The sequence below is a fragment of the Ictidomys tridecemlineatus genome, chromosome 4, assembly GCF_052094955.1.
Source record: "Ictidomys tridecemlineatus isolate mIctTri1 chromosome 4, mIctTri1.hap1, whole genome shotgun sequence".
Taxonomy (NCBI): domain Eukaryota; kingdom Metazoa; phylum Chordata; class Mammalia; order Rodentia; family Sciuridae; genus Ictidomys; species Ictidomys tridecemlineatus.
Window position 1 is genome coordinate 198,152,219 of NC_135480.1, and position 26,616 is coordinate 198,178,834.

Here is a 26,616-nt window from a genome sequence, read left to right on the forward strand (position 1 = left end):
TAGCTGAGTTATAGCCAGATTCCTGGCAGAAGCTATTAGAGCTCCATTTGTTGGCTAGGATTGTGTTCTGTTTCAGAGGTAGTTGAGGGAATAGCATCTTTCCATGGTCAAAGACCTTAGAAGTACATTGTGTAACTTTTTTTTAACCCGGTGGAGGATGTCATTTAGCAGAGCTTTAGTTCTATACCATGGGAGACCTGAAACCTCAATCATGCTTCAGACTCACATTAAAGTAAAGTGCATTCTAATTGGTAATCAGTGCATAAGGAACCAAAGAAAATTTTAATTAAATGCTGTCGTGTAAATTTTCCAGTCATTTTATGCCTGTTGAAATGGTTTTCTTATTTAGTTTAAAGCCCTCTTCTAGTACTCCCCCCCTTCAACTTTATCAAGATTTTGTGCTTTTCCTCATATAAGGGTTTAATTAGCTTCATTAAAGATTTGTGTTGCTGCACATTTGCTTAATGGAGGCATTTTGGGCTGTCAAAAGAACTTAGGGTTCAGAGTCCTACAAACTATGGGCAAGTTACTTAAGTCTCATATTCTTAATCCTGTAAAAGGAGGCTAATATTTCCTTGTATGGCTGTTAGAAGGAAGGTTAGAAATAATGTGTTTAATTTGCCTAGTCTATAGCTGAATTTATAGCTTGATAATTGGTATGAATTATTTTCTGAATTTGCAGTAGCATCACTTTTACTTAGGTCTACTTTATGTATTTATTTATCTTTTTTTTAGTGGATATTCACAGGAATTGTCTTCAGTCATGGCTTTGGGATTAAAGTGCTTCCGCTTGATGCATCCTGCCTTTTGCAATTACCTTGCAGCCTTGACCAGACCTGTTTCAAATATTACACTGAAGACAGTGAGTGGAAGACAACATGACCATAAGCAACACATGGCCTATCCAGCTGTACTAGTTCGCCACTTTGCAACCAAGAAAGCCAAAGGTAGAGATACATGAATCCCTCTCCCTCCTAGTCATTTTCTTATATTTGGCAGTTGACTTATCATGACTGGCAGGGATCTCAGAGATGTACTGAATTTCTCCCCTTAATCCATATGAGGTAATGATATCTCAAAACAGTTCAGATGATTAGTTTAAAAGGTCACAGTGAGAGATTGTTAGAACCCAGGGCCTGTTTTCTTATTATCATGCTGGTTCATTTATTTTCTTGGTGGCTCAAAAAATGCTCAATTTATTTATTTAGTTTTTAAACTTAGAATTAGAGATAGAAGTGCCCAGAAAACTAGAATGCTTGTGACGGGATCAATGAATTCTCTTCTTTATGGGAAGATGCATGTTGGAAGTATAATTAAAACCAGAAGGTTTTTGGTGAAGGGGGTATTAAACCATGGAGTTAGATGGATGATCTTAATGGCTTGTGTCATCCAAGAATGAGATTTTGATGTACCGCAGGTCTTAGCTTAAATGCCACTTCCTCAGGGAAGCCTTCCCTGACCTCTTAAATTAGGTCAGTACCCATTACATGTACTTGTGCACACAGTTATTTTACCTCTGATGCACTTAGAAGAGCAATCATTAATTAATTGCTCAATCATAAGATTTATTTTTATTTGTTACCTGCCTTCCATATTGGATCCAATGAAGATAGTCTCTTTCTTTGTTATTTAACACCTAACAGGGCCTGACACATAGTATATATTAAAATATTTTGTTGACTGAATGAAATGAGTGACAGAAAATTGTCAAGCAGACCAGCTTTTTGCAGTGGGGGGTCGGGCAGTCCACTCCCAAGGATGGTGCTAGAAATATGCTGAATATTTTCCCTCTGACTTTCCTTTTCTGGTTTCATGCAGACCTTCTCCTTTTTGTTGGAAGGAAAATTAAATGCTGAAAGAGCTTTAGTGCTTAAAAGACTTATATTCTGATAAGAGTGATAATTAGCCACAACATTTGATTTGTATTTATTGTATTACATATTTTTAAAAGTTACCATGCATTTATTTACTCATTCAATCCTTATGCAGTAAAAGAATTATAATTTTCTAGTGAATTGAGATCACATTATTCTACAAATGAGAAGACCAAGGTACATTTGTAAAAATAATTTGCCTGTGGTCATATCTAGGTAGTGGGTGAACTACAAACCTGGTGTTGCAGCTTTAGACTCTACCACAGTCTGTCAGCAGCATCTTTGCATAGTCTATAGTCTGCTCAGTTCCATCTCCTTTGATTGCCTCCTTATAAGATTGCTTGTTTGACTTTTTTTTTTTTTTAGAGAGAGAGAGAGAGAGAATTTTTTAATATTTATTCTTTAGTTTTCGGCTTTGTTTGTATGTGGTGCTGAGGATCGAACCCGGGCCGCACGCATGCCAGGCGAGTGTACTACCGCTTGAGCCACATCCCCAGCCCCTGACTTTTTCTCTTAGATTTATTGGAGTCTTTCTACATTAGGGATACTAATTCTTTGTTGATTAAATTTGTTACAAGTATCTGCTTTGCTTTTTACTTTGTTTCTGGTATCTTTGTTGAACATAAGTTTTAATGGAGTCATAATTTTTAGTCCTTTCCTTTATTATTTGGGCTTTTTATGTGTTCCTCAAAAAATGCTTCCTATCCCAAGGTGATTTGTTTCTGAATATGGAGTGCATTGAGAAATCTAATTTTAAGTTTCTTTTCCATAGGGGACACAGACTGTGTCACCATCACTTGATGTAGCCCATTCTTTTCTCCAGATTTGTAATGCCTTCTCTGTTGAATGTCAGGTTTCTTTGTATGAATATTTTTAATTTTGGAGCTTTTATTTTGTTGAATTACCTTTCTCTCCCTGCACTACATTCCTTACTACCTGAATCACTGTCAGAAAGTCTTGATGTAGTGGTACAGATCTTTCCCTCCATCAGACATATACTTTTTCTTCTTGGCTTTTTGCTCTTCTATATGAAATTTATAATCACATTGTCAAGTTTTCACCAGAAATATTTGCACAATTTTTAATCAATATATTTTTGTTAGTAGTATAATATTTTTGTTACTTTTATGTATGAAACATTTAAAAAATTTTAGTGATAACATATATCCAGAAAAGTGCATTCCTAAATTGTAAAGTGTGTAGTTCATGAATTGACATAAAATGAATACAACCATGTAACCATCACCTAGATTAAGAAATAGAATGCTGCTTATATTCTGGAAGCTTCCCTCATGTCCCTTTCATGTCCCTTTCACCCTCTGAAAGATAGATTACTATATTGATTTTAACATAGGATAGTTTTATTCTTTTCAAGCTCCATGGATTCTTTTTTTATCTGGCTCCGATAACAGTCTATTTGTGGGATTTGTGAAACAGTTGTTTGTGCATTTTCCTTTCTTTGTAGTCTTCTGCTGAATGCGTATACCACAATTTTTGTATCCATTCTATAGTTGATGGACATTTGAGTTTGCTTTTAGTTTTGAGCTAAAATAAATAAGGCTGTTGGGAACATTCTTGTACACGAAGTACATATGTTTCCTTCTCTGCTTCTCCTTTTCTCTTTGTCCCCCTCCTTCACTAGATTGACTAGAAACAGAGGAGGTTTTACAAATCTGGAGGAAAGAATAGGCTATAACAGGATATGATGACATGACGTGTGACCCAATGGAAAAGAAACAATTAGATTTTTTTAAAGCACACCATATTCAGAATGATCAATGTAATTGGTGATAATAGGCATTCTTGTTTTATTCCTGACTTTACAGGGAACATTTCTTATATGTTCACATCAAGAGTTTTGTTTGCTTGGTTTTTGGTAGTCTCTTTTAATCAAATATTTTTGTCCCTATTTTGCCAAAAGTTTTCATTTTGAATAGGTATATATATATGTATATATATATATATATAGACATTTGAGTTTACTTTTAGTTTTGAGCTAAAATAAATAAGGCTGTTAGGAACATTCTTGTGTGTGTGTGTGTGTGTGTGTGTATATATGTGGTTTTTTTTTTTTTTGGTGGTGCTGGGCATTGAATTTAGGACCTCACATATGCTACACAAGCACTCTGCCACTGAGCTACATCTCCAACCCTTGCCCTTTTTTTTTGTTACCAGGGATTGAATCCAGGGGTGCTTAACCACTGAGCCACATCCCCAGCCCTTTTAATTAGTTTATTTTTTTTTTTTGAGACAGGATTTCATTGAGTAGCTTAGGGCTTCAGGCTAAGTTGGCTTTGAACTTGCAATCCTCCTCCCTCATCCTCCCAAACTGCTATGATTACAGGTGTGCCACACAGTGCTTAGCTCTTCCTCTCTTTTAATCTATTAATGTGATAATTCAATGTCAGTAGCTTTTCTGATGTTAAACACTGTTAAATTCTTGGTACGAACCTTACTTGTTCTATTTATTTTTAATTTTTAAAAATATTTATTTATATATATATATATATATATTTTAGTTTTCAGCAGACACAACATCTTTGTATGTGGTCCTGAGGATCGAACCCGGGCCGCACGCATGCCAAGGGAGCGCGATACTGCTTGAGCCACATCCCCAGCCCACTTACTTATTCTTGATACATAATTTGCATGTACATTTCTTGATATATAATCTGCATATATGTTTCTGGATTTATTGAGTTTATATTTAGGATTAAGTATCAGGATTTTTTAGTTTACATTTCTATGTGAGATTAGCCTTAATGTAACTTTTCTAATATTGATGGGCAGAAAAGTTTTCTTTATTACTGTTGTCTGTTTTTAACTTTAAGAGTATATTAGCCTCACGATATGAATAGGGGAGTGCCTCTCTCTTTTTATTCTTTCTTTATTTATGCTTCTGGGGATTTAGCTCAGGGTTGCTTTACCATTAAGCTGCATCCCCAGCTCTCTTTTATTTTTTTGTTTTGAGACAGGGTCTTGCTAATTTGCTTAGGGCCTTGCTAAATTGCTCAGTTTGGTCTCAGACTTGTGCTCTTCTTGCCTTAGCTTCCCAAATCTTGCCCACCATGCCCAGCTGTTCTTTTCTTATAGGAACTCAATCCTATAAGTTTTTATTTAAACACAACTTTGAGTACTTCCAACAGGTTTTTAGTTGACAGTATTTTTATTATGCTCATTTCTGTGCATTTTAAAATTTCCATTTTATATTTCTCCTGATAATTTTCACACAATGAAATCACATGTGTAATCAGCACCCAAATTAAAGAATAGAACATTCTTAGCATGTCAAAGACCCTCTGTGTTCCCTCTAGTAACTACCACCTTTTACCCTTTGCAATTAATTATCATTGTGATTTCTAATGGCATAGGTTTGCTTTGTACTGTTCAGCGTATTTTTTTGTATGTGGCTTTTGTACTGTAAGTCTGAACTTTTTTTTATCTGGTCTCTTTTCAAATTCTCTGAAGTTGTAGAGCATTCTCTCTCGTGGCTGCATGGCATTTCATTCCTAAATACCACTGTTTATCCATTTTAATATTAATGGACATCTCTTTAAATTTTTAACTGGATACTTCATTTAAAGAGTCTTAAGTTGTGGCTAGGGATGTGGCTCAGTGGTAGAGTGCTTGCCTGGCATGTATGCCTTGAGTTTGATTGCCAGCAACATTAAAAAAAAGTGTCAGAAGTTGTGCACAGGGCCCTAGGCTTGATCCCAAGCACCAAGGGAAAAAAAGATATTAAAAAAAAATTGAAGATATTATTTCCATTGTGTCTGGCTCCTGCTGTTATTCTTAGAAAGTATTCTAAATTTTGATCCCTTATGGATTATTTGTCTTTTCTCTGGCCTTTTCAATATTTCTGTCCTTGGTTTTCTACAATCATAAGATGTCTAGGAATAGATTTACTTTTATTATTAAGTTCCTGTTTGGAACTTGCATTTCTGAATTTAAACATCAATATCTTTCAGCTGTTCTAAAAAATTCTTAGCTATTAGCCTATTAACTCAAGAGTAATAGTGTTTCAAGCATGATGGTGACATGAGTAAGTGAATAAATGTTTTTTGAAAAATCACTGTGCTGTTTACTGCTTGGTTACTTTGGGGAAGAGATTTAAATGACTTTTGCCTTCAATTCTCATCTGTACACTGGACACAATAATCATCTCTATTCTTCCTACCTCAGAGAGCTATTTTGATTATCAAATAGAAGAATGTATTCAATTGTATTGGAAATTAGAATATGCTATAGAAGTAGCACAGGATTGAGCTAACTGTAGATACTCAATAAAATTTGCTGAGTGACTCTAAAAAGTTTGTTAGATATTTAATGATAGTGTAATATTCATTATCAAAGGTATTATTTAAATATTTTTTGCTCTTTTTATCCTTTCTTGGGCCCATAGAAAATACAAGAATATTTGTGTCATATAACATTATAAAATGCATAGGGAAAATCACTATGATGGTTTAGACACAAAATAAAATTTTGCTCAGCTTCCAAAGCAGTTGATTTTCTAAAATATAAGCCATTTTCACTTATCATTGGTAACATTTAATGTCTCTAAACTACTACTCTTTGTACCAGCCAAATAATGTTCTGTGTAACCTTGTCTTAATATTCATTTTTAGATGAGTTAACATATTTCCTCTCTCTCCAATTAGATTTTGTAGAGATAGTCTAATGCAAAGTTCATGGATTTAAAATTAGGCAGTTTTGGGACCAAATCTTGACTTTATCATTTCCTGACCTGTGACATTAGGCAAGTCACTTTACCTCTCTCATCTTCTGTTTATTTTTCTGAAAAATAAGGAATGGATTACTTATGGATTTCCTGTAGTGTGGGTAGTACTGTTTTAGGTATTTGAATGACTTAATTTATATTCTTGTAGCAAGTTTACAACACAGGTATTAATATTTCTCTGTTTTACAAGTAGAGAACCTGATACTGAAGAAGTTTGAATAACTTGTGTAGTGTCAAAAAGCTAGTATGTGTTATAACCAGGATTTTATGACAAGGTCAGGCACGTTCAGAGTGATATGGCCATAGATTACAGCTAGGATTTTATATCTGAACTTTCTAATTATAAAGTCTGTGCCCTCTTTAATGTCTACAAAAATGTTTAGCACAGTGCTGGGTACGTAGTGATATTTAATAAATAGAGGCTCTCTTTTTTAGGGCCAAGGTAATGTTTTATGATTTTATAGCACTTGACATTTTGCCCTGCACACAGTAGGCACTTTTACAAATCAGTTTCTTATTGTTTGTTTATGCTGCTGTTTTTTTTTTTTTTCATTGAATGTTGACTTTCTAGCTAAAGGAAAAGGACTGTCCCAAACCAGAGTGAATATTAACATAACCTTGGTTGAGGATATAATAAACTTGGAAGAGGTGGATGAAGAAATGAAATCTGTGATAGAAGCACTTAAGGATAATTTCAATAAGACTCTCAATATAAGGACCTCACCAGGTTAGTATCTGAGCATTGCTTTGTGTATGTTGCAGGCTAATGGTGGGGGTGCATGGCTTTGGCTGAGCTGAGTTTTAGTCCCACTTTTGACACTGATTACCCACCAATTAGTTTACTAATATTAGTTTACTTTTCAGACCCTCAATTTCTTTGTCTGATTCTTACCTTATAGTGTTGAGGTGGGTATTAAAATAGATACAGTGCTTACACATTGTTAACACTACATTTATTTATCCATTCAGCAAATATTTTTCTACTGTGAATGAGGCTTTGTGCTAATGCACAGTAGTGAACAAATAGTCATGGTCTTTGCTCTAATGGAATTATACTTTCAAGAAAAAAGGGAGTTTTATTGTGATTACAGTATAAACACATCTAGGTATTTAGACTCATGATCTGATACCTTTTGTCTGATTTTTCCACTTTGTCCTATTTGGTGGTTCTTATCCCTTATTGGGAACCAAATGGCTACAAACCTGCCCACCTGAGGCTTTTCTATACCCCTGAGCTTGACCAGGAAGATTCCGTTTGGATTAATAACTTCCTGAAAGTGGCTTTTCTAAGTGGGAAATGTCAGAACTGTCTAGGGGAACTGTTTGCAGATGTGATGGAGAAGTGAGTTGTCAGCTAATGGTGCAAGCAGGCAGGAAAAATCCAATTGCTGTTAAATTGGCCTTTTGCAAATTGTCATCATCCTATAGTTAAGCCTGGGACCCCCTCTAAAGGTATCTGTGGAGCTGGGGCTACTCCCACTCACATCTTGATTGGAGAAGTTCATAAGGAAGCTAGAAAATATTTCATGAACTAATTCTAAAGGAAGCCTAGTGAAAAATACACAGCTTCATTTATAAACACTATCAGAAACATACGGAGTTCAGAGATGAGATCCAGTGTGAAAGTGGATGACCATTCCCGTCATTTGTCAACCTTTGGAATGGTGCATTTCTGCCTTTGCTGACAGTAGAGCGTGCCGTTCACTCTCCCCCAACTGTTTATTTTAAACTTGCTTATTATTTTAGGTATGAAGCTGATAAAGTGCTGTGTCTCCCTTGTGCTTTCTGGCCTGTTAACATTCTGCAGTCGAAACCAGAGAGCAGTTTGAGAGGAGCTCAGGGAGAAATGTGATACTTAAAATTAGCCAGCAAGCTCCACTCTTGTTGAACTTAAAAAGATGATGGGCCTGGAAAGAGGTTGGGAGTGTAATTTGTTAAATGTTAACCTCTGAGAAAATGAGGGGCAGGAATGAGGCTGAGGGAGATTCTCACTGGGGACGGATTGAGGGAACAGGATTTGATGCATTATGTCGATACAGATTTAGGGAATGGGAACCACCACAATTGCATGCCTAAATGCCCATGTTGGGACTTCTGTGGTAGAGGATCTTATGGCAAATCAGGAAAGCTGAGTTAAGATCCATTTTCAAAAGGCCTGCCATTGGTATTTCCTCTTTGCTTCTTTTTCTTTAGGGTTATGTTTGTGTGATATTCTGGGTAGAATTTGGAGCCGTAAAGAGACTGGGTGAAACAGGTTAAAATCCAGCCAGTCTTTTTTTTTTTTTTTTGCCAGATTCTCTGTATCATCTTTCATTGCTATCTAAACCAGCAGGCTCTTTTCTTCTTACACTTTCATGTCTAAATTTCTATCTTCAAGATAGTTGACACCTTTTAACAGTTGTCTGAGATATAGTTGTTTTGTTTGTTCTTTTTCTCTTTTCCTTTCATCTGTCCCTTCTTCCATCCATCCATTTACTATTTACTAATGGTAGCATTATTGACCCATTATTCCCTGCTGCTTATTTAAAATTTTTTTTTCTTTTTCTTGTTTTTTTTTTTTTTTTTTTTTTGGTATTAGGGATTGAATCCCAGAGGCATTTTGGCACTTAGATACATCTCCAGCCATTTTTATTTTTTATTTTGAGACAGAGTCTCATTGAGTTGCCGAGGACTTTGGTAAGTTGCTGAGTCTGGCCTTGAACTTGTGATCCTCCTGCTTCAGCCTCCTCAGTCACTGGGATTACAGGCATGCGCCACCGTGTCTGGCAGTTTGCTGTTTAATAGGTGATTTGGAGATTAGAGAAAAAAAACATTGTTTCTGCTTTCAGAAGTCTAACGTCAAGGAATAGACAAGTTAAGCAGAAGATTTAAAACCATACAGCAGAGCCATACAGAGTGGTGAGGATTATGACTTTGGAGATGGTCAGACTTGAGTTGAATTTAGGCTCTATTACTAAGAGCTGTCATAACCTTGAGAAAGCTACTCTCTCTGTCTTATATTTCTTCATCTATAAAATGGTGGCAGTAATAATAACTGCATTATAGGATTATTGTTATATTGAAAGCCAGTAAATTATACAAAGCATTTAGCATGATATGTTTGCACATAGGAGTATTCAGTAAGTTCAAGTTATCATTATTATTTATAGAAATGTATGCAAGATTCTTAGGGCCTTATACTAGGGGTTTGTAATCTAGCTGAGGTCAGAATAGATTTCTGTTATTAGCTGCTAGTATAGCTGACTGTTAATGAATGAGCAGGAGTTATCTGAGCAGAAAGGAAGGAAGGTATTTGAGCAGTAGAAGAAAAATATGCAAGAGTCCGGAGGTGAGAAAAGTATTTTAGAGGAATTTTAAGTAGGTCAGTTTGTTTCAAATATAGAAAAAATGTCAATAGGAATAATAGTTAACATTGGGACATAGTTACAAAGGCTTTTCATATACTCTTGAATCCTCATTAAAAAGCCTATAAATGGCAGCTGGGCGTGGTGGTGCGTGCCTGTAATCCCAGTGACTCAGAGGCAAGAGGATTGCAAGTTGGAGACCAGCCTCAGCAACTTAACCAGGCCTTAAGCAACTTAGCAAGACCCTGTCTTAAAATAAAACATAAAGAAAAGGGCTGGGGATGTAGTTCAATGGTAAAGTGCCCCTGGATTATTTCCCTAGTACTAAAAAAACCTAACCAACCAAACAAACAAACAAACAAAACTCAAAAAACCCTATAAATACAATTTTTCATGTCCCATTTAGAGATAAGGAAACAGAAGCACATAAAGTTGAAGGGATCTGCCCAAGGTATCACCATCTTGAAGTGGCAGAGTTGGTATTTGAATTTAGGTCTTTGGTCTTTAGGATCATGGCAACTTTACCATTTATGCCTTCTGGATTTTCTGGATTGAAGCTCTTAAGATCAACAACCTTCTATCCTGTGATGATATTGAATATGACTGAGTACTTCAGATCACATCTTTGGGCCATAGTATTGTACTGCATTCTAACAATATATTACCAGGACAACTCCAATTTATTTAAGACTTGTACTCCCAACTCCCCTTGTGTTGAATGAGCCACCCATGAGTGGTTCCTACTGTGAATGGTAAGGGTTTTCTTCTCATTATCATTTGCATGGGAAGCCAGGAAGTGTGAATAATGTCCTCTCTGTAACTTACTTTATTGCTTGCCTTCTTGGATTTCTGGAAATTTTGCCCAGAGTTTTCCAGAATTTAGAGGGAGATAAAGATCAGATACAGGATAATAATGAAGTATTAATAGGGTTTTTGTTTGTTTATTTTCAAATGGGCTTGCTTCTAAAGGGGATATGGACACCAATATTAAGAGTGGCATAAGGGAAAGGTTGTAAACCTGGCTGTGTGTCAGAATCATGTGGTGAAGTTAAAAAATTCAGACTCCCCCTAAATCACAAATTCCCAAGTCTCTGCATAATCAGGATCTCTGGGCTAGTAGGGTCAAAGAATCTAAATTAAAAGACTCTGGTGATTTTGATTCACACCCAGATTTGAGTTCTACTTTTATAAGAACCTTGATCAAAATCAAAATTAAGCACAACCGAGTGTGAGTCTTGGTTCTTGATTGTTTTTTTCTTTTGTTCTGATGGTCCATTTATCCTTCTCAAATCTCCATTTTCTCATCTGAAAAGGTGAGGTAGCAATACAATGTTACAGGGTAGTTGTTGAGAACTAAAAAGGTAACTTTTTAAATGCTAATTCTTGGGTATTTGTTAGATACTCGGTTGTGCATATTTAGCTACAATCCGTTAGCTACAGTACTCACTTTAATTCTGTAAGGTGTTTTTTTGTTCTTTTAAACTGAGCTGGAAACTAAAGGGCAGATAAAATTAGTGACCTGCCAAGGATTTTTAAAAATCTTTTTTATTGGTACATCATAGTTGTACATATTGATGGGATTTGTTGTTACATATTCATTTGTAGACACAATGTAACAATATAATTTGATCAAATTATTCCCCAGCACTTATCTCACCCTCCCCCAACTCCTTGGCTCCTTTCCTCTATTGGTCTTATTTTGATTTTTAGGAGAGTACCTCCACTTTTGTTTTCCTTTTTCCTCTCCAGCTTCCACACATGAGAGAAAACATATGACCCTTGACTTTTTGAGTTTGACTTATTTTGTTTAACATGATAGTCTCTAGTTCTACCCATTTTCCTGCAAATGCTGTAATTTCATTTTTCCCTTATTTGCCAGAGGTTTTATAGCTATTAAATGGCATAGTAGCTGGAAGGGAAACAGTTCTTAGTGGTTTTAGTTCTGAAAGTTCTGTGTTGCAAGAAACCCCTGGGGTTCAGGTGAAACAGAATGGTTGTCCCCTTAGTTGCCAGAAAGGAATTTAACCTAATTGTATCATTTCAAGCTTTATATCACATGACACTGATGCTTCTATGAATCACACTGATAATGGATCCCTAAATGTTTATTGAATCTGGATTAAATAGAGAATTAGATGTGGAGTTTCTAAAGTTCTGCAGAATTCTAAAACCCTATAATTTTTCTTTTAGGATCCCTTGATCATATTACTGTGGTAACTACAGATGGGAAGCTTGCTTTAAACCAGATCAGCCAGATCTCCATGAAGTCGCCACAGTTGATTTTGGTGAATATGGCCAGCTTCCCAGAGGTAAGATAGCCTTGCTGAAAGGGTCCCTCTCTAGTCTCTGTTGGAATAGACATTAGTAATAACATTAATCTCATTTTTGTAGGAAAGTGCAATCTAAATTGTTCTTCCACATTTAACTCTCTCATACAGCAGATTTTGTTGTTGTTGTTGTTATTGTTGTTTTTATTGCAGATATCACTATTAATAGTTATACATAACTGGGTGCAGTGGCACATGCCTGTAATCCCAGAAGCTCAGGAGGCTGAGGCAGGAGGATCACAGGTTCAAATTCAGCCTCAGCAACTTAGTGAGCCCTGTCTCAAAATAAAACATAAAAAGCAAAGGGCTGGGGATGTGGCTCAGTGGTTAAATTCCCTTGGGTTTAATCCTTGGTACCAAAAAAAAAAAAAAGCTCAACATATATTTACATGCTTATCCCCCAAATTCCCCATAGCACTTTTACTAGATTGTAAGCTTGGAATGTAGGAATCATATCTAACATATTCATTGTGTCCAGCACCAAACCACAGTGCTTGGCACATAAGTGCTCAGTAAACTTTCCTTGAGTGGATGAATACTATTAGGCTGATGGAAGGAAAAATCTTATTCCTGGTGTTTCTAAGGAGCAGAGAAGTGGACAAAAAGAAAATTGTCAACTCTTTGCCCTTACTGGCCCCCTCTGAACCACTGTGCCTCTCTGCCTTGTTCATCTAATCCCATAGGCACTGCAGAACAATTTAGGGAATAGCCTCCTAATTACACAGCTTGAAGACCTCATCAGGCAGATTGTTTTACAGGGCCAGCCACTTCTGTTTTTAAATAGCAAATGGCATTGACAGAAGAAGCACTGGATTGGCCACCAGAGCATCTTATGAGGCAGAAAGAGGTATTAACAGCTCAATTTTTTCTTAGGAAGTTGGAGTGTATCTTCATTTTTCAACCAAAGCATCTTTGCAATTCTTCTAAGTTGAAACTCCCTGGGTTTTGAAAAAAAGCTTAACAAAATGAGGAAGTATAAGTTGCATTGTCCTTTGAATTCCTTTATCTCATCTGGTGTATATATTAAACAAATAGCTCTAACTAAACATTTCCTTCCTCCAGCGAAGAAGCTGTCTGTAGAGTACTCAGGTTCATAGCTTCAAAATGCTGAGCTAATCCTCTTTGTGTTTATATAATTTCTTTCTACTTCACATGTAGTTGGCTTTTTTTTCAAACCTGAGTGTTTCTGTGTCATCCTGTGGTGATATGGTGCAGATTTACATGTGTAATCTTTTCAGATGCATTGAAGACAGAAAACTGTGTTGCATTTGTTTAACACGTGTCCAGCTTGATAAATGATACACATGGCTCCTCCCTTCCATAAACTTGCTTGAGACTGGAGTTAATGATGGTAAAGGAAAGAAGGAAATAAAAACTATAGCATCATTCAAACAAAACAACAGAAAAATAATAATGCAGAATATCAAAAAAGTAAGAGTCATTTCCCATTTCCCAGTGTGATATTTGAACTAATAGAAATAGTAGAAAAAGTTCTGCAGGCTCTATTATTACTCTTATGGAGGAAAGAGAGCCAATGTGCATTGGGTGTCTCCTGTGTTGCCAACCACATTCTCATGTTTAGTTTCACATGAGGAACAGTAAAATTAGTATTATGTCATTTTATAGATGAGGAAATGCAGGCTCAGAGAAGTAAAATATCTCCCCTAGTTTTACACCGTTGTGATAGGCCAATATTTGAATATAGCTGTGTTTGATATGAAAGTCTGTTCTCCTTTCAAGATTCATTCATTTACTCAATTCAATGCATATTTTTGGAGTCCATATATGTGATTAGAGGTGCTTGGAATTCATTGGTGATTAAGACAGATTGAGTTTATATTTTCATATATATAACATTCTAGGGACCTATTGGGATATAAAGAAGATGGAAGGCCAGTAATTGCTGTGGCACTAACAGAGTTGACTTGAGTCCAGCTTCTCAAGGATTTGTTCACCTGTCTATAAAAGTTTTGTCATCTTTTGTCCTGTAGTATAGATAAGCTTAAGATAAGTGATGACAGACCTTGCTAACTGATCACCATACTTTTCCTGATGTTTGTTGACACCATACTCCAAGCCGCCATAGCCAGTTGATTAGTGTTGCTATTTGAGAGCAACCAGTTTGCCTTGGAGTACTGCATCTTCCTTTAGTGAGGGGATGAAAGATAAGAGGTGAAAATTCTATAAAAATGTATGCCTTTTTACTTTAAACCATGGGTAGTTAAACGTCATGCTGGGAAAATGACTCTTAATTCCCTGAGATTCTGCATTCTATGTCAATGCAAAATATAAAATATATAATCTAGAATATACTTAAAGAATTCCTCTTTTAGTAGGTTTCTTTATAAAATGACCTCAATGAGTAGCATTTTTTTCTCATATGGAAAGACATAGAAGAAGCTAAAGTATAAAATGAGGATTTCAGGGGATATATACATTAAATAAAGTAAGGAGATAAGTTTTAAAAATAGATTTAACCAGATCATTTATGTATTCATTCTGCAGCTTTTACTGGGCACAGGTACCTGGCATTGTGCTTTATAGTGAAAAATGTAAATATCAAGGCATAGTTCCTACACATCTTGGTGTTAGTAGCGGGTGCTCTTATACTACAGAGGGAGGTTTGTATAGAGTTACTTGGGCCAGGCTCTGAGAAGGAGGAGATGCTGGAATGTCACAACAGTAGATTATGTCATGCACTGAGAAGCTGCGGAAGAAGAATGGGAGATTTGAGATCAGGATATTCCCCCTTTAATGTGGAGATTCTTTTATTAACTTTAGAAATATTTAATTTTAGTAAGGGAGATAGCTGTTCTCTTGCAAAGGAAAATTAACTTCATTTCTTTGCCCAGTTAACTTATATTTACCTTCCTGTGTCATATTATTGCATACATTGAGCTTGGGGATCTGGAAAAAAAAATAGACAAAATAATATCATTGGAAGAACCTCTATTTAGTCTCCTCTTAACTCTGCCAGTAACTAGAAGTATGATAGATCGGGTCTTCCATCTTTCTTGGACTCTCAGGGAAGACCATGTCTGTGCTTAGGGATTTGACCATACCTTACAGGTCTCTGAATACATAATGAACAGGTTGTGCTTGGTTAGGTCAGAGATTCCCTTCCAACTATTATCATCTGTGGTTAAAGGCATCATTTTAGGAACTGTTTAATCAGTGGCCACACTTAGATTCTTTGAATACTTATGTTGTATACACTTAGACTCCATGTATAGCCTCCTTAGGGGATAATTCATCCATTTATATGTGGAAGTTCTGGTTTGTCTTCTTGATCTTGTGGTAATAACTGTATAGTGTCAAATTAAGGTCATTTAAAAATTAAATGAAAGACTGGGGGTGTAGCTCTGATAGAGTGCTTGCCTAGTGTACACAAAGCCCTGGGTTCAATTCCTGTCACTGCAGAATGAACATACATACATACATAAAATAAAAATGAAATGAAACCAGGCATTTGCCTATAGTCCCAGCTACTTGGGAGGCTGAGGCAGGAGGATCACTTGAGTTTGAGAATAGCATGGGCAATATAGCAAGACCCCTTCTCATTAGCAACAACAAAAATGAAATGGGTGAGCTTTTTAAGAGGCATATCTTTCAAAATGAAAACAACAAAACACCTAAAAAAATAAAGTATTCGTTTAAACCACAAAGTCTAGAAGGGAACTCAAAAGTCAAGAATTAGCCTGTAAACCCAATGATGTGGATTGGCTCTCATCAAACCTAAAATTTTTTTGAAAATGTCAGACACTTTGTTTTTATGAATTCCACATTGACATGCCAAAGGCAGTATCTCTCTCTCACACTGTTTTCTTGTTATCCTTTAGAATTGAATACCAGGTATAGTTACAATGTTTGAGTATGAGGTGGGGCACTTCAGGAAATCAGTATCTAGTATGCCAACTAGCATTTCAGGGCAAACCTGAAGAAGCCCCTAAAGGATGTGGAGAAGGGGGGGTATAATGCACACATGCTAGGTGATGGTATTAACTCAGCCTTGTTTGGGGGTTTTATGGATTTTTCCCCCCCAGTACTAGGGATGAAACTTGCTTCTGAACCACATCTCAGCCCTTTTTATTTTATATTTTGAGATGGGGGTCTTGATGAGTTGCCCACTCTGGCTTTAAACTTGCCATTATCCTAACACCGCTTCGCAAGTAGCTGAGATTATAAGTATAAACAATCACGCCCAGCTTAATGCATTCTTAATAAGTGTATATAACATATTTATATAATATCTGCCCTTAAGTGGGTGTTACTTTGTATCAGGCACAGAGCAACATGCATTGCTCATGTTATCTAACTACTCTGAGGTTTATGTGTCGTATTATCTCAGATTATGAAATGGCAACTCAAAGAGGGTAAGCTTATTGCTCAGGGTCATATGGTTATCAGAGTAGGTAGAGGTTGGGGATATTGAACTAAGATCTTTCTGACACCAGAGCTCATTATTTCTGTGATTGTACCATACTACCTTTTCTGGAGCACACACTAGCTAAGATTCATTGCTCATTCAAAACATGAATAAATTTGGTGTGAGTGTAGATGCGAATGAGTTAAATTTATTTACTCCTTCCAAATCGGCACTGGTATATTTTGAGTGTAAAATGTCAACTGGAATTTTTAACGTATGAAATCTTTCATCTGTCTTTACACCAATCTTTGCACAGACCAGCCCTCCTCCCTTGAGGATTTATTGTGGTTTTGATCTGTGTTGCCTCAAACCATTGAAATCTTTTCAAAGAAGCAGAGCTGTTTTCCTTTTATTTTTTTCTTCTCTTTCTTTTTTTCCTTCCACAGTACACTGGTACCAGGAGTGGACATAGTTTGCTATTCAGCTTGATCAAAGCACTCTACACCAATGTAACTTCCTGATCTTACTGGTAACAGAACTAAATGTTTCCATGTTCTGCCAAGATGGGTTGCCAGTTATCGGCAGAGGGCTTGCATCTGGTAATAATTATTTACTAATTCTGTTTACCTTTTGATCTGGTTTTCAGTGTACAGCTGCAGCTATCAAGGCTATAAGAGAAAGTGGAATGAATCTGAACCCAGAAGTGGAAGGGACACTAATTCGGGTACCCATTCCCATGTAAGTGTGGCTGAAATTCAGTGAAATTCAATGAAATAGTGGTGATCATCCCTTAGAAGAAAACCAGTGCCCTACTATACTGTTAGGTCAATAACATACCTTACCTACACCTTTCATCCTAGCAAACATCTTTTCAGATCCAGTTTACTGATTCAGAATTATTTTTTGAGTGCTTATTTAGTGCTAGATGCTTGAGTGTGAAGCAGTCAGTAAGCCTGAGAAATATCTGTCCCCATGTAGTTTATATTCTGGTTAGAAACTTAGGACAAATAAATAGATAAAGTCATTTCCAGGTGATGAAATGCTGTTGGTATCCAACAGAGAGTGACTTGATGAGGGTGATAGTGGTTGGGGCAGCTTTCACCTGGGAGGACTCTAGAAGGAGGTAACCTACTTTTTTTTTTTTTTTTCCGGTGGCGGGGCGGTAACTGGGGATTGAACCCAGGGTACTTAAGCACTGAGCCACATCCCCAGCTTTTTTTATTTTTTTGAGACAGGGTTTCACTAAATTGCTTAGGGTCTTACTAAGTTACCAAGGCTGGCTTTGAACTTACAGTCCTCCTCCCTCAACCTCCTGAGTTGCTGGGATTACAGACATGTGCCACCATGGTTGGCTAGAAGGTAACATTTCTGCTGAGAGCTAAATGTTGAGGAAGAACACCATCAGCCTAGGGAAAAAGCCTTCCAGACAGAGTGAACAGCAAGCACAAAGGCCTTAAAGGCCTTGACACTTATAATCTCTAATTCATATTCCTTGAAGAGCTATTTTTACATTGTCTTTGCTAGTTGAAGAATTTTAGATATAAGAACAGAATATTGTTAATTACAAATATATAGTACTTAAAGTTTTAAATGAATAAAAATGTATGTTTATTTATAAGTTGAAAAAGTGGTTGGGATTGTGGCTCAGTGGTAGAGCACTTGCCCAGCACATGTGAGGCACTGGATTGGATCCTCAGCACCACATAAAAATAAATAAATAAAATAAAGGTATTGTGTTCATCTACAACCAAAAAAAATTTTTAAAAAGACAATATCTTGGCATATTCAAGAAAGAGAAAAGCTAGTATATCTGATGCTCCGGAGAGTGTTAAGAGAAGAGGTTGACTGGTCGGGAGAGCTGATGGTCTAGGCTTGATAGACTATGGAACAGAGATAGGACTTTATTCCAGTTGTGATGGAAAGCCACTGGAGGGATTAAATCAAAGGATTGATCTGATGTGGATTTGTGAGGGTCTGTCTGGCTACTGGATAACAAATGGAATGTAAGGGACAGTAGACAGAACAGTTAGAGGCAGCTGCAACAGTCCAGGTGACACATAGTGTCAGATTCCATAGCAGATTTAAGTGCCCCTTCTACATGGTGCCTCACATACTTATTAAATTATTTGTTCAGTAATTCAACAGTATTTTTTTAAGCTCTAACTTCATGCCAGGAATCTTCCGAGTTGTTGAAACAAAAGGTTCCTGCTTACCTGATGGTTGAATAGGCACAATGCACAGAAAAATAAATGCATAATGTAATGTCAAGTGATCATTAGGACCATGAAAAAAAACAGAGAAGGTAAGGAGATCTATTGGGGGGCTTTGTTATAGATGGAGAGGGTTGGGAAGGAAGTGACATTTGAATGAACGTAAAGCAAATGAGTGAATGAAGCTTCCAGTGAACTAAAAGGGAAATGAAGTGTAACTCTAGTCAGATTTCCTTCTGAGCTACACATCATCCTGTGTTCTTTTATATATTTCACTGCATAATTGCCGCCACTGTGTTAACATATATTCACAAGTGTTCTGTGCATCTTAATCTTTCATCAAAGACAGTTTAAAGGATTTTAAAGTAATATCGGCACAATTTTTTTTTAAAAGCTTCACATAATGGTCACATCCTACTTTTTTGCAAAAAAAAAAAAAAGTGGACATAAAACAAACCTGCAATAATTATGCAGTGAAATATGGTATTTTGCCTCATTTATCGTATAATCCCTGTAAAGTAGGTTTTTTTTTCCTCCAGCTATGGAAATTTAGGCTCAGAGAGGTAAAGTAGTAATCTTTGAAGCCATTTAGCTCATACTAGAGCTGAGACTAATTTTAGGTAATTCCAAAGCCTCATTATAGCAACAAGAATTAATCCCAATGTTGAGAGACCAGAAACTTTCCTGCTGAACTTTCATGTGTTATGGCCAGAAAATGGCTATTTTGTTTTCTTATATTCTCAGTACTCTATAAAGCTGAGTCAACACTCAGCTTTGAAATCATGCAAATTGAAAGCAATATAACCTGGTATTTAAAAGCTATATATTGACCTGTTTCAAGTCCAATACCTGTTTTCTTGGCGATTTGTTCAGTGAGCCTTCATAGAGTGAGTGCCTAACTCTGCTGGGAATATACGAACTTGATGTTCTCCTTCTCGGAGCTCACACGTTGTGTGCCAGGCCTCTCGTTTATATTACCTCCAGCTTACTTGTGAAACTTACTGTGACCCAGTTTATAGACAAACTAAAGGACTGTCTAAGATCACATGGCCAATAAATGGCAGTCAAGATTTGAATCCTGAGTTTCTCTTTTACTCTCTATGTGGACGAGTAATTCTGGAAAGTTCTAAGGGTATTCTTGGATTACCCAAGATTTACAAGTGATATACATTATAGTCATCAGTTTAATTTTCTGGTTTTTATTCTACTGTCTGTGAAATCTTGGACAAGTCAATTTACTTCGCTGAGACTCGGTTTTCTCATATACCATGTGAAAGGGTCTTTCTCAGGTCTGCCAGGTCCCTTCTGTGATGCTATGAATTTGTGTTGCCAAATATTCATTGCTGACTTGGATTCTTTTAGGGTAGCTCAATCACATGTCGTATTTTTCTTTCAAAGACTGGGTTGACATAATGTACCTTTGCAGCCCCAAAGGAGTTAACAATTGCCCTTCGTGGGTTATACATAAGTTTGAAGGATCAGTGAGTTTAATGTGAATTTCCAAAGACATGGGGATCTGTTACATTATTTTTTACATTATTTTATTTTGGTTAATGAGTGTAATCCAAGAGAAAGTTGATGGACCAAAACCGTCTGCTCCTGCAAACCTCATTTTTTATATGCTTTGTTCCCTTTGACAAGGTGGTAGGGTCATGAGGCCCCATACTGAATTATGTGTTTGGTACTTTTCCAGATAAAAAATGAATGATCTGTTCTTTATTATAGTGGCTATGACATGTGAGGGGGAAAAGTTGATTTTAGAAGTAAGAGGACCGAGGTTTTTATTAGGTTTTGGCAGTGACTTCCATATGTCTCTGGCCACATCACTTAGCAGCTTGCTGCCTTTTAGTTCCTTATTTGTAAAGTAGTTGATGTAGTGCACAATGATGGATAGAGATCAATAGAGAAAATAAAGTAGTATGATTTCTTTAAACTACCTAACTATAAGATGCTAATAAGATTTTTTAAATTTTTAAATTTTTTTTAGTTGTAGATGGACAGAATACCTTCTTCATTTTATCTATTTTTATGTGGGACTGAAGATCAAACTTAGTGCCTCACACATGCTAGGCAAATGCTCTACCACTGAGCTAAGTCCCAGCCCAATAATCTTATTTTAGTAAACTTAATTTCTGTTTATATGTAATTTTAGAAGAAGAGAAATGAGCGAGGCACAAAACTAATATGTTGAGCACCTACACTCTGCCAAGACCTTTTAGGTACTTGACATATACAGGGAAGCAGAAAAGTATACTGGTTAAATTATGCCTTGGCGTCACATAAACATGAAATTGAGTTTCACCTCTTCTGCTTTTTACCTGAGTGAAAGTGGCAACTGTCTTTGCCTCTTAGAATTTCACAGAGCTTATCTATAAAATAAAAATTAATGGATTTGCTTTATATAGTTTTGGGAGCTTTCAGTGTGATAATGTACATGAAGATTTTGATGCTTAGTAAGCATCCAGTTAATGTTGGAGAATGATGCTGTGTCCTTCATTTTCTTTCTCAAATAGGGTTAGCATATAGAGAATATATGCTAACCCTATTTAGGATTGAGAAAATTGAGATTTAGAGAGGTGAAGCATTGACTCTGGGTTAAGCAGTTTGTAATTGGCAAAGTTGTGAGAAGGAAAATCACCAAAGCTTAACATAGGAGTTAAAGAAGGGATAGGGAATAAGAAGCACAAATCCTCAGAATCAGATTCTGATCATAAGATTTCAAGATTAGTTCTAAGAAATTTGCCTTTCCTGGTTGATCACGAGTCTCCCTCTGCCTAATGATCATCTGCAAGTTTGCTTTTTTGCCTTAAGCTGGTTGCCCAGAACTGAGTTTTATTTTCGGTTGCAGCAGATCCCAGCTACTGCCTCATCTTCATTATACTCCTCTGATTCTCATATTCTTATTTAAATGAGTCTACTGAATATCTGTGTCTGATCTTTTTGGGGGAATAGGTAGAAGAAAATCCTTAATCAATAACAGGTCAGACTTGGAATCTGAGTGGTCCTTATCACCAAGTCCTGTTTTTGTAGCCTCTGAGGATCAGCTCTTTGTGGCTGTAAGTTTTTATTGAGGCTCTGTCTTTAGGTAAGATACTGTTAAGTCCCAGAGACTGTGGGCTGTTTATTTCCTTCCCCATGGACGGTGTGTAAACTTTGTTTTTCTTCTCTGGCACATGTTCTTTTATTTAGATAAGTCGGTAAACTGGATCAAATCTTTGAACATTTCCATTAAATGAGACTTAATGAAATAGTTTCTTCTACTTTTCTATTTCTGTAATCACATTTTGGGTTCTACTTATTAACCATCCTCTCTAGATATGTAGCACCTGGAGGTGCTGAGACTTACAGTTTGTCCCCAGATTGTCTCAATACTGTGGGGTGAAAGATCCATTCTGAAGCTCATTCATGGCCATTCTGAAGCTCCTTTGATTAGAGATCTGTAGTTCACAGATGTTAATGCCCCAGGTCAGATAGCTGTAAGTGGCAGAAGCAAGATTAGAACTGGAGTCTTTGTTACTTTCTTCCTGTTCTTGTGACCTGTTTGGGGTCCTGAGAAGTATTGAGCAATAGTTGGTTTTGATCAGAGCAGATTTCTGCCTCCACCTTATTCATGTCTTCATTATGCCCCACCAAACAGACAGAAATAAATAAACACATTCCCTTACTCATTGCTTTACCAGATTGCTTTGGTTTGAGATCACTGGGTTCATTTTTGGCTTTAAATAAATGCTATAAGGCAATCACGAATTGACCCAAGAGACAAAACTGCATGTATGATTGGCTCATTGCCCCCTGAGGTTGCAGCCTTCCTTTATTGTCCTCTTCTTTCATCAGGGTCTATGTTCATTTTATTTTAAGTAGAATTAAAAACAAACAAACAATAAAACCTCCATCCTATTCTTTATAGGGAATCACTTTTGCCACCTTGATTTTCTAGACTTTTTTCTATGTGTAGTCAAGCACGTGTCTTTACCTCCTCCATTTTTCTTGCAATGATATGGGAATGTACTCTATATACTGGTCTGTACATTTTTAAAAAGGAATTCAATATGTTGTTGTTCTCTGATGAGACTTCTTCCTCACTCCTTTTAAAGGCTACATAGTGTTTGCAATTTATACATAATGAAAAATTTTGGTTAATTTTTTTTTTTTCAAGTAACAGTTTTTGTGATCTTCTGAGGCTTGGCTCCCTCTTCTGCTGGGAGTGGGAAGTGGTGGTGGGGAGACTGCAGTTGGGAAAGAAATTGGTATTGCTTTTGCTGCTTGATTGCTTGGGTACTTGGCAACAGCACTGCGCACAGTGTGAGTTGCTTAGGGACATGGACGTTTCAGGGCCAGGTGATCATCTGCAGCACACCAAGTGACCCCTCCATTGGTTCTCAGACCCAAACTTCACATCGCTTACTTAGGAAGCCTCATTGGTACTTGAGTCCTCTGGCTCACTGCGTGGCATCACTCATAGCCATCAAACTTACTGTGTACTCAGTGCAAACTGTGTGCTGTTATTTAACTTACTTCTTTCTGTTACTCTCTGTTTTTCTATCTGAACAATGTAAGCTTAAGAGAGGTTAAACAAATATGCTCAAGTTCATTTAGTTAGTAGAGTTGAGCAGGATTCAAACTTGAGTCTGTTTATTCCAAAGTCTGTATTTTTGCATTTATGGACTTCTAAAGTGATTTGTTTTTGTTTTGTTTGCTTGTTTTTATAATAAAGGACAACAGTTGATGTTTTAAATTTTAATTATGTGATAATCCAAACTCTGTGGAACATAATTTTCAAAGCTCAAATCGGGAGCATAATCTGACAGTGAATTTTTATGTCACTTTTTGGTTAGATAGGCAATATGGGGATACAGGGTACTTATTAAAATCTAAATATGTTGAGGAATAACTTACATATGACAAAATGAATCCATTTCAAGTGTACACGATGTGGAGTTTTGATAGATGTATATGTCCTTGTAACTACTACCTCAATCAAGATATAGAAACAATTCAGTTACCCCAAGAATTTCTTGTCTGCCTATTGGTCATTCCTCACGTCTCCTCCTTTTCTACTTTTTAAAGAATAGAATATATCTAAAATATATAAATGTATTTATGCTGAAATGTAAAACTTCATAAATGTGTTCAGCAGATAGTTATTGAATATCTACTACATGCCCAGCATAGTTCTAGACACTGAGAATAAAGTAGTGAACAAGCCAGACAAAACCTTTGCCTTATGTAACTTCTACTGGGGAGATGGTCAGTAGCACACAAACATTTTGTGTGTGTGTGTGTGTGTGTGTGTGTGTGTGTGTGTGTGTGTGAGAGAGAGAGAGAGAGAGAGAGAGAGAGAGAGAGAGAGAGAGAGAGAGAGACCGAGAGAGACCGAGAGAGAGACCCAGCATGTTTTTCTCTCAGTGGAGGTATATAAAGCAGTGAAAGGAAATAAAGAATGCCATGGGTGGGGCTGGTGGGGGTTCACTGTTAAGAAGGGTGTTCATGAAGCTATAGAGGAAGGTGATAATTGAGAAGAGAACTGAAGGTGTGGGGGAGCACAGCATGCCTGCACTTGGCACCAAGGCACAAAAGCAGAAAGTGCAAATATCCTGAGATGGGAGTCTGCCTAGGATGTTTAGGTAATAGCATGTGGCCATAGCAGGGTGAATGAGGAAAGACAAATAGGAGATAAAGTCAGGAGTGGAATGAGGTGGCCAAATCATGTAAGGTCTTAATAGACCATGATAAGGATTTGGCTTCTGTTTGGAATGAAATAGGAAACCATTGGAGGGTTTTGAGCAGGGGTGTAATGATGTAGGTTTTGAAAGGTCCATTCTGGTTGTTAAAATTTTGAGAATTGTATTGTAAGAAAGCAAGGGTGAAACAGGGCCAGTTAGGAGCTATGGCACTAATGCAGTGAAGAGATGATGGTGACCTGAATTAGTATTGTAATGGGGCGGTTGGTGAGAATGGTTGAATTCTAGATGAGTTTTAAAGGAAAAGCTGCCAAGATTAGCTGATGGATTGAATGTGAATTTAGAGAGGACTCAAGGATGACTCCAAGGGTTTTGGCCTGAGCAACTGGAGGGATGAAGTTACCGTTTACTGAGCTAGAGCAGGTTATGTGAGGAGGTGTTGGGTAAGAGAAGAACAGATTTTGTCCCTATTTGTCAAACCAGTTCTCTTGGAGGGCTATCAGAGTAGCATACCTCCCACTTCAGCAACCATGGGAAAGTTGCATGATTTTTTGAAGCAGAAGTCTCTTTATCTGTAAAATAGGAATAATTAGTCAATGATTATGAAAACTGATTGGATATTTTATATGAGGCTGCAAATGTAAGGTATATTATATGTACTAATAAAATTTAACCCCTTTATCTTATAGTGCTCATCATCTCTTCTCCTGGTTAAGGAGCTCTTAGAAACTGGTTATTTAGGAGTAAAACCAAAGATATTTTAAGTGTGTTTTCTGATTTCTCTTTTCATCCTTAATGCTGTCTTTGCTTCCTTACTCAGTAACCTCTCTTCTAAACCCATGTTCATTTTCTCCTCCACTTTTAGGGATGGGAGGAGTTGAGTCATTATGTTGTAATTATCTTGGAATTTAAGTTGCTCAGGAACGTTGTAGTTTGATTGTTAATAAGCACTTGGTTTTGTTCTTTGAATATGAATTATGGTGATCAAGACCTCCTGGAAGGTACATCCCAAATAAGAAAACCTTGTGCCGAGTCCTGCCTGTGGTGTGAGATTTGCCGTACTTGTGGTGAAGTTGAGGGACCTTGGCTCTCCTTGGCTCTCTCCACTTATAGAACTGCTCCCTAAGGCTTCACAGTCGTTGGCTTTTTGCCAGAAAGAAAAATTCTAAGAAAATCAATGCAAGACTTTCTAGTTACAGGCTAGTTATTTCAACTTTCTGACCCTTAATTTCTTGTCTATAAGATGGGATAATAAACACATTTGCTTTCATGAAGATTTATTGAGGGAAACTCCTGTGAAAGATAAAGAGAGGGAACAAGGGAAAGCCATTCGCAGTCTCACACCAGCAAAGAAAGGAAAGAGGTCCGTCCATAAAGGAGCATTCATGTGGTTTTTAAAATTGTCCTCATCATGTTTGCTGCTGTTAGTGACTATCCTGTGGCCTTTTCTGCATGGTGATTATTAGCTGTTTCTGGGAGTATTTCTTGCACTGCCTGAGGCAAGTGGCCCCCCAGTTGTGTTTGGGGAGGATGCTAGAGGCCTATATATTTTCAACAGCTTTATTGGGCTCTAATTGACCTACTGCAAGTGGACAGCTTTGGCGTTTGTCCACGGAGGTGTTCGGCTATCACCACAATTTTAGGTTATTTTTATATTTATTCATTCCTCACATTTTATTTACTATTCCTTGGTTGATAGACATTTGGGTTATTTCTACTTCAAGGCTTTTGTGAATAATGCTGCTGTGAATATTATTGTACAAGTTTGTGTGTGAACATGGTTTTAATTTTCTGGGAGTAGAATTGCTGGGTTATATGGTAAGTCTACTTAACTTCTTGAGGAACTGCCAAACTTTCTCACAGGGATTGCATGCTTTACATTCCTCCCAACAATATCTGAGGGTTCTATTTTCTCCATCTCCTCACCAACACTTGTTATTTTTATTATGATTACTATCCTAATGGATGTGAAGGGGTATTTCATTATGGTTTCCCTAATGGCTAATGATGTTGAATATATTTCATGTGCTTGTTGGTTCTTTGTGTTTTCTGTAGAAAAATGTCTGTTCAAGT

At 36.9% G+C, this 26,616-nt stretch overlaps 1 protein-coding gene across 3 annotated transcripts in view; it reads left to right on the forward strand.

The window, feature by feature from the left end:
• Mrrf (mitochondrial ribosome recycling factor) overlaps positions 1–26,616 on the forward strand; it is a 50,675-nt gene that overhangs the window by 4,025 nt on the left and 20,034 nt on the right. For 2 of the 3 annotated variants that reach the window (XM_013356700.4, XM_078048142.1), the window contains 4 exons: positions 736–947; positions 7,187–7,342; positions 12,150–12,268; positions 17,299–17,390. In XM_013356700.4, the coding sequence (XP_013212154.1) occupies positions 764–947; positions 7,187–7,342; positions 12,150–12,268; positions 17,299–17,390 (551 nt within the window). In that variant the 5' untranslated portion in view covers positions 736–763. Of the gene's footprint in view, positions 1–735; positions 948–7,186; positions 7,343–12,149; positions 12,269–17,298; positions 17,391–26,616 lie in introns of those variants that run through there. The other variant, XM_013356701.3, reaches the window with a different exon arrangement.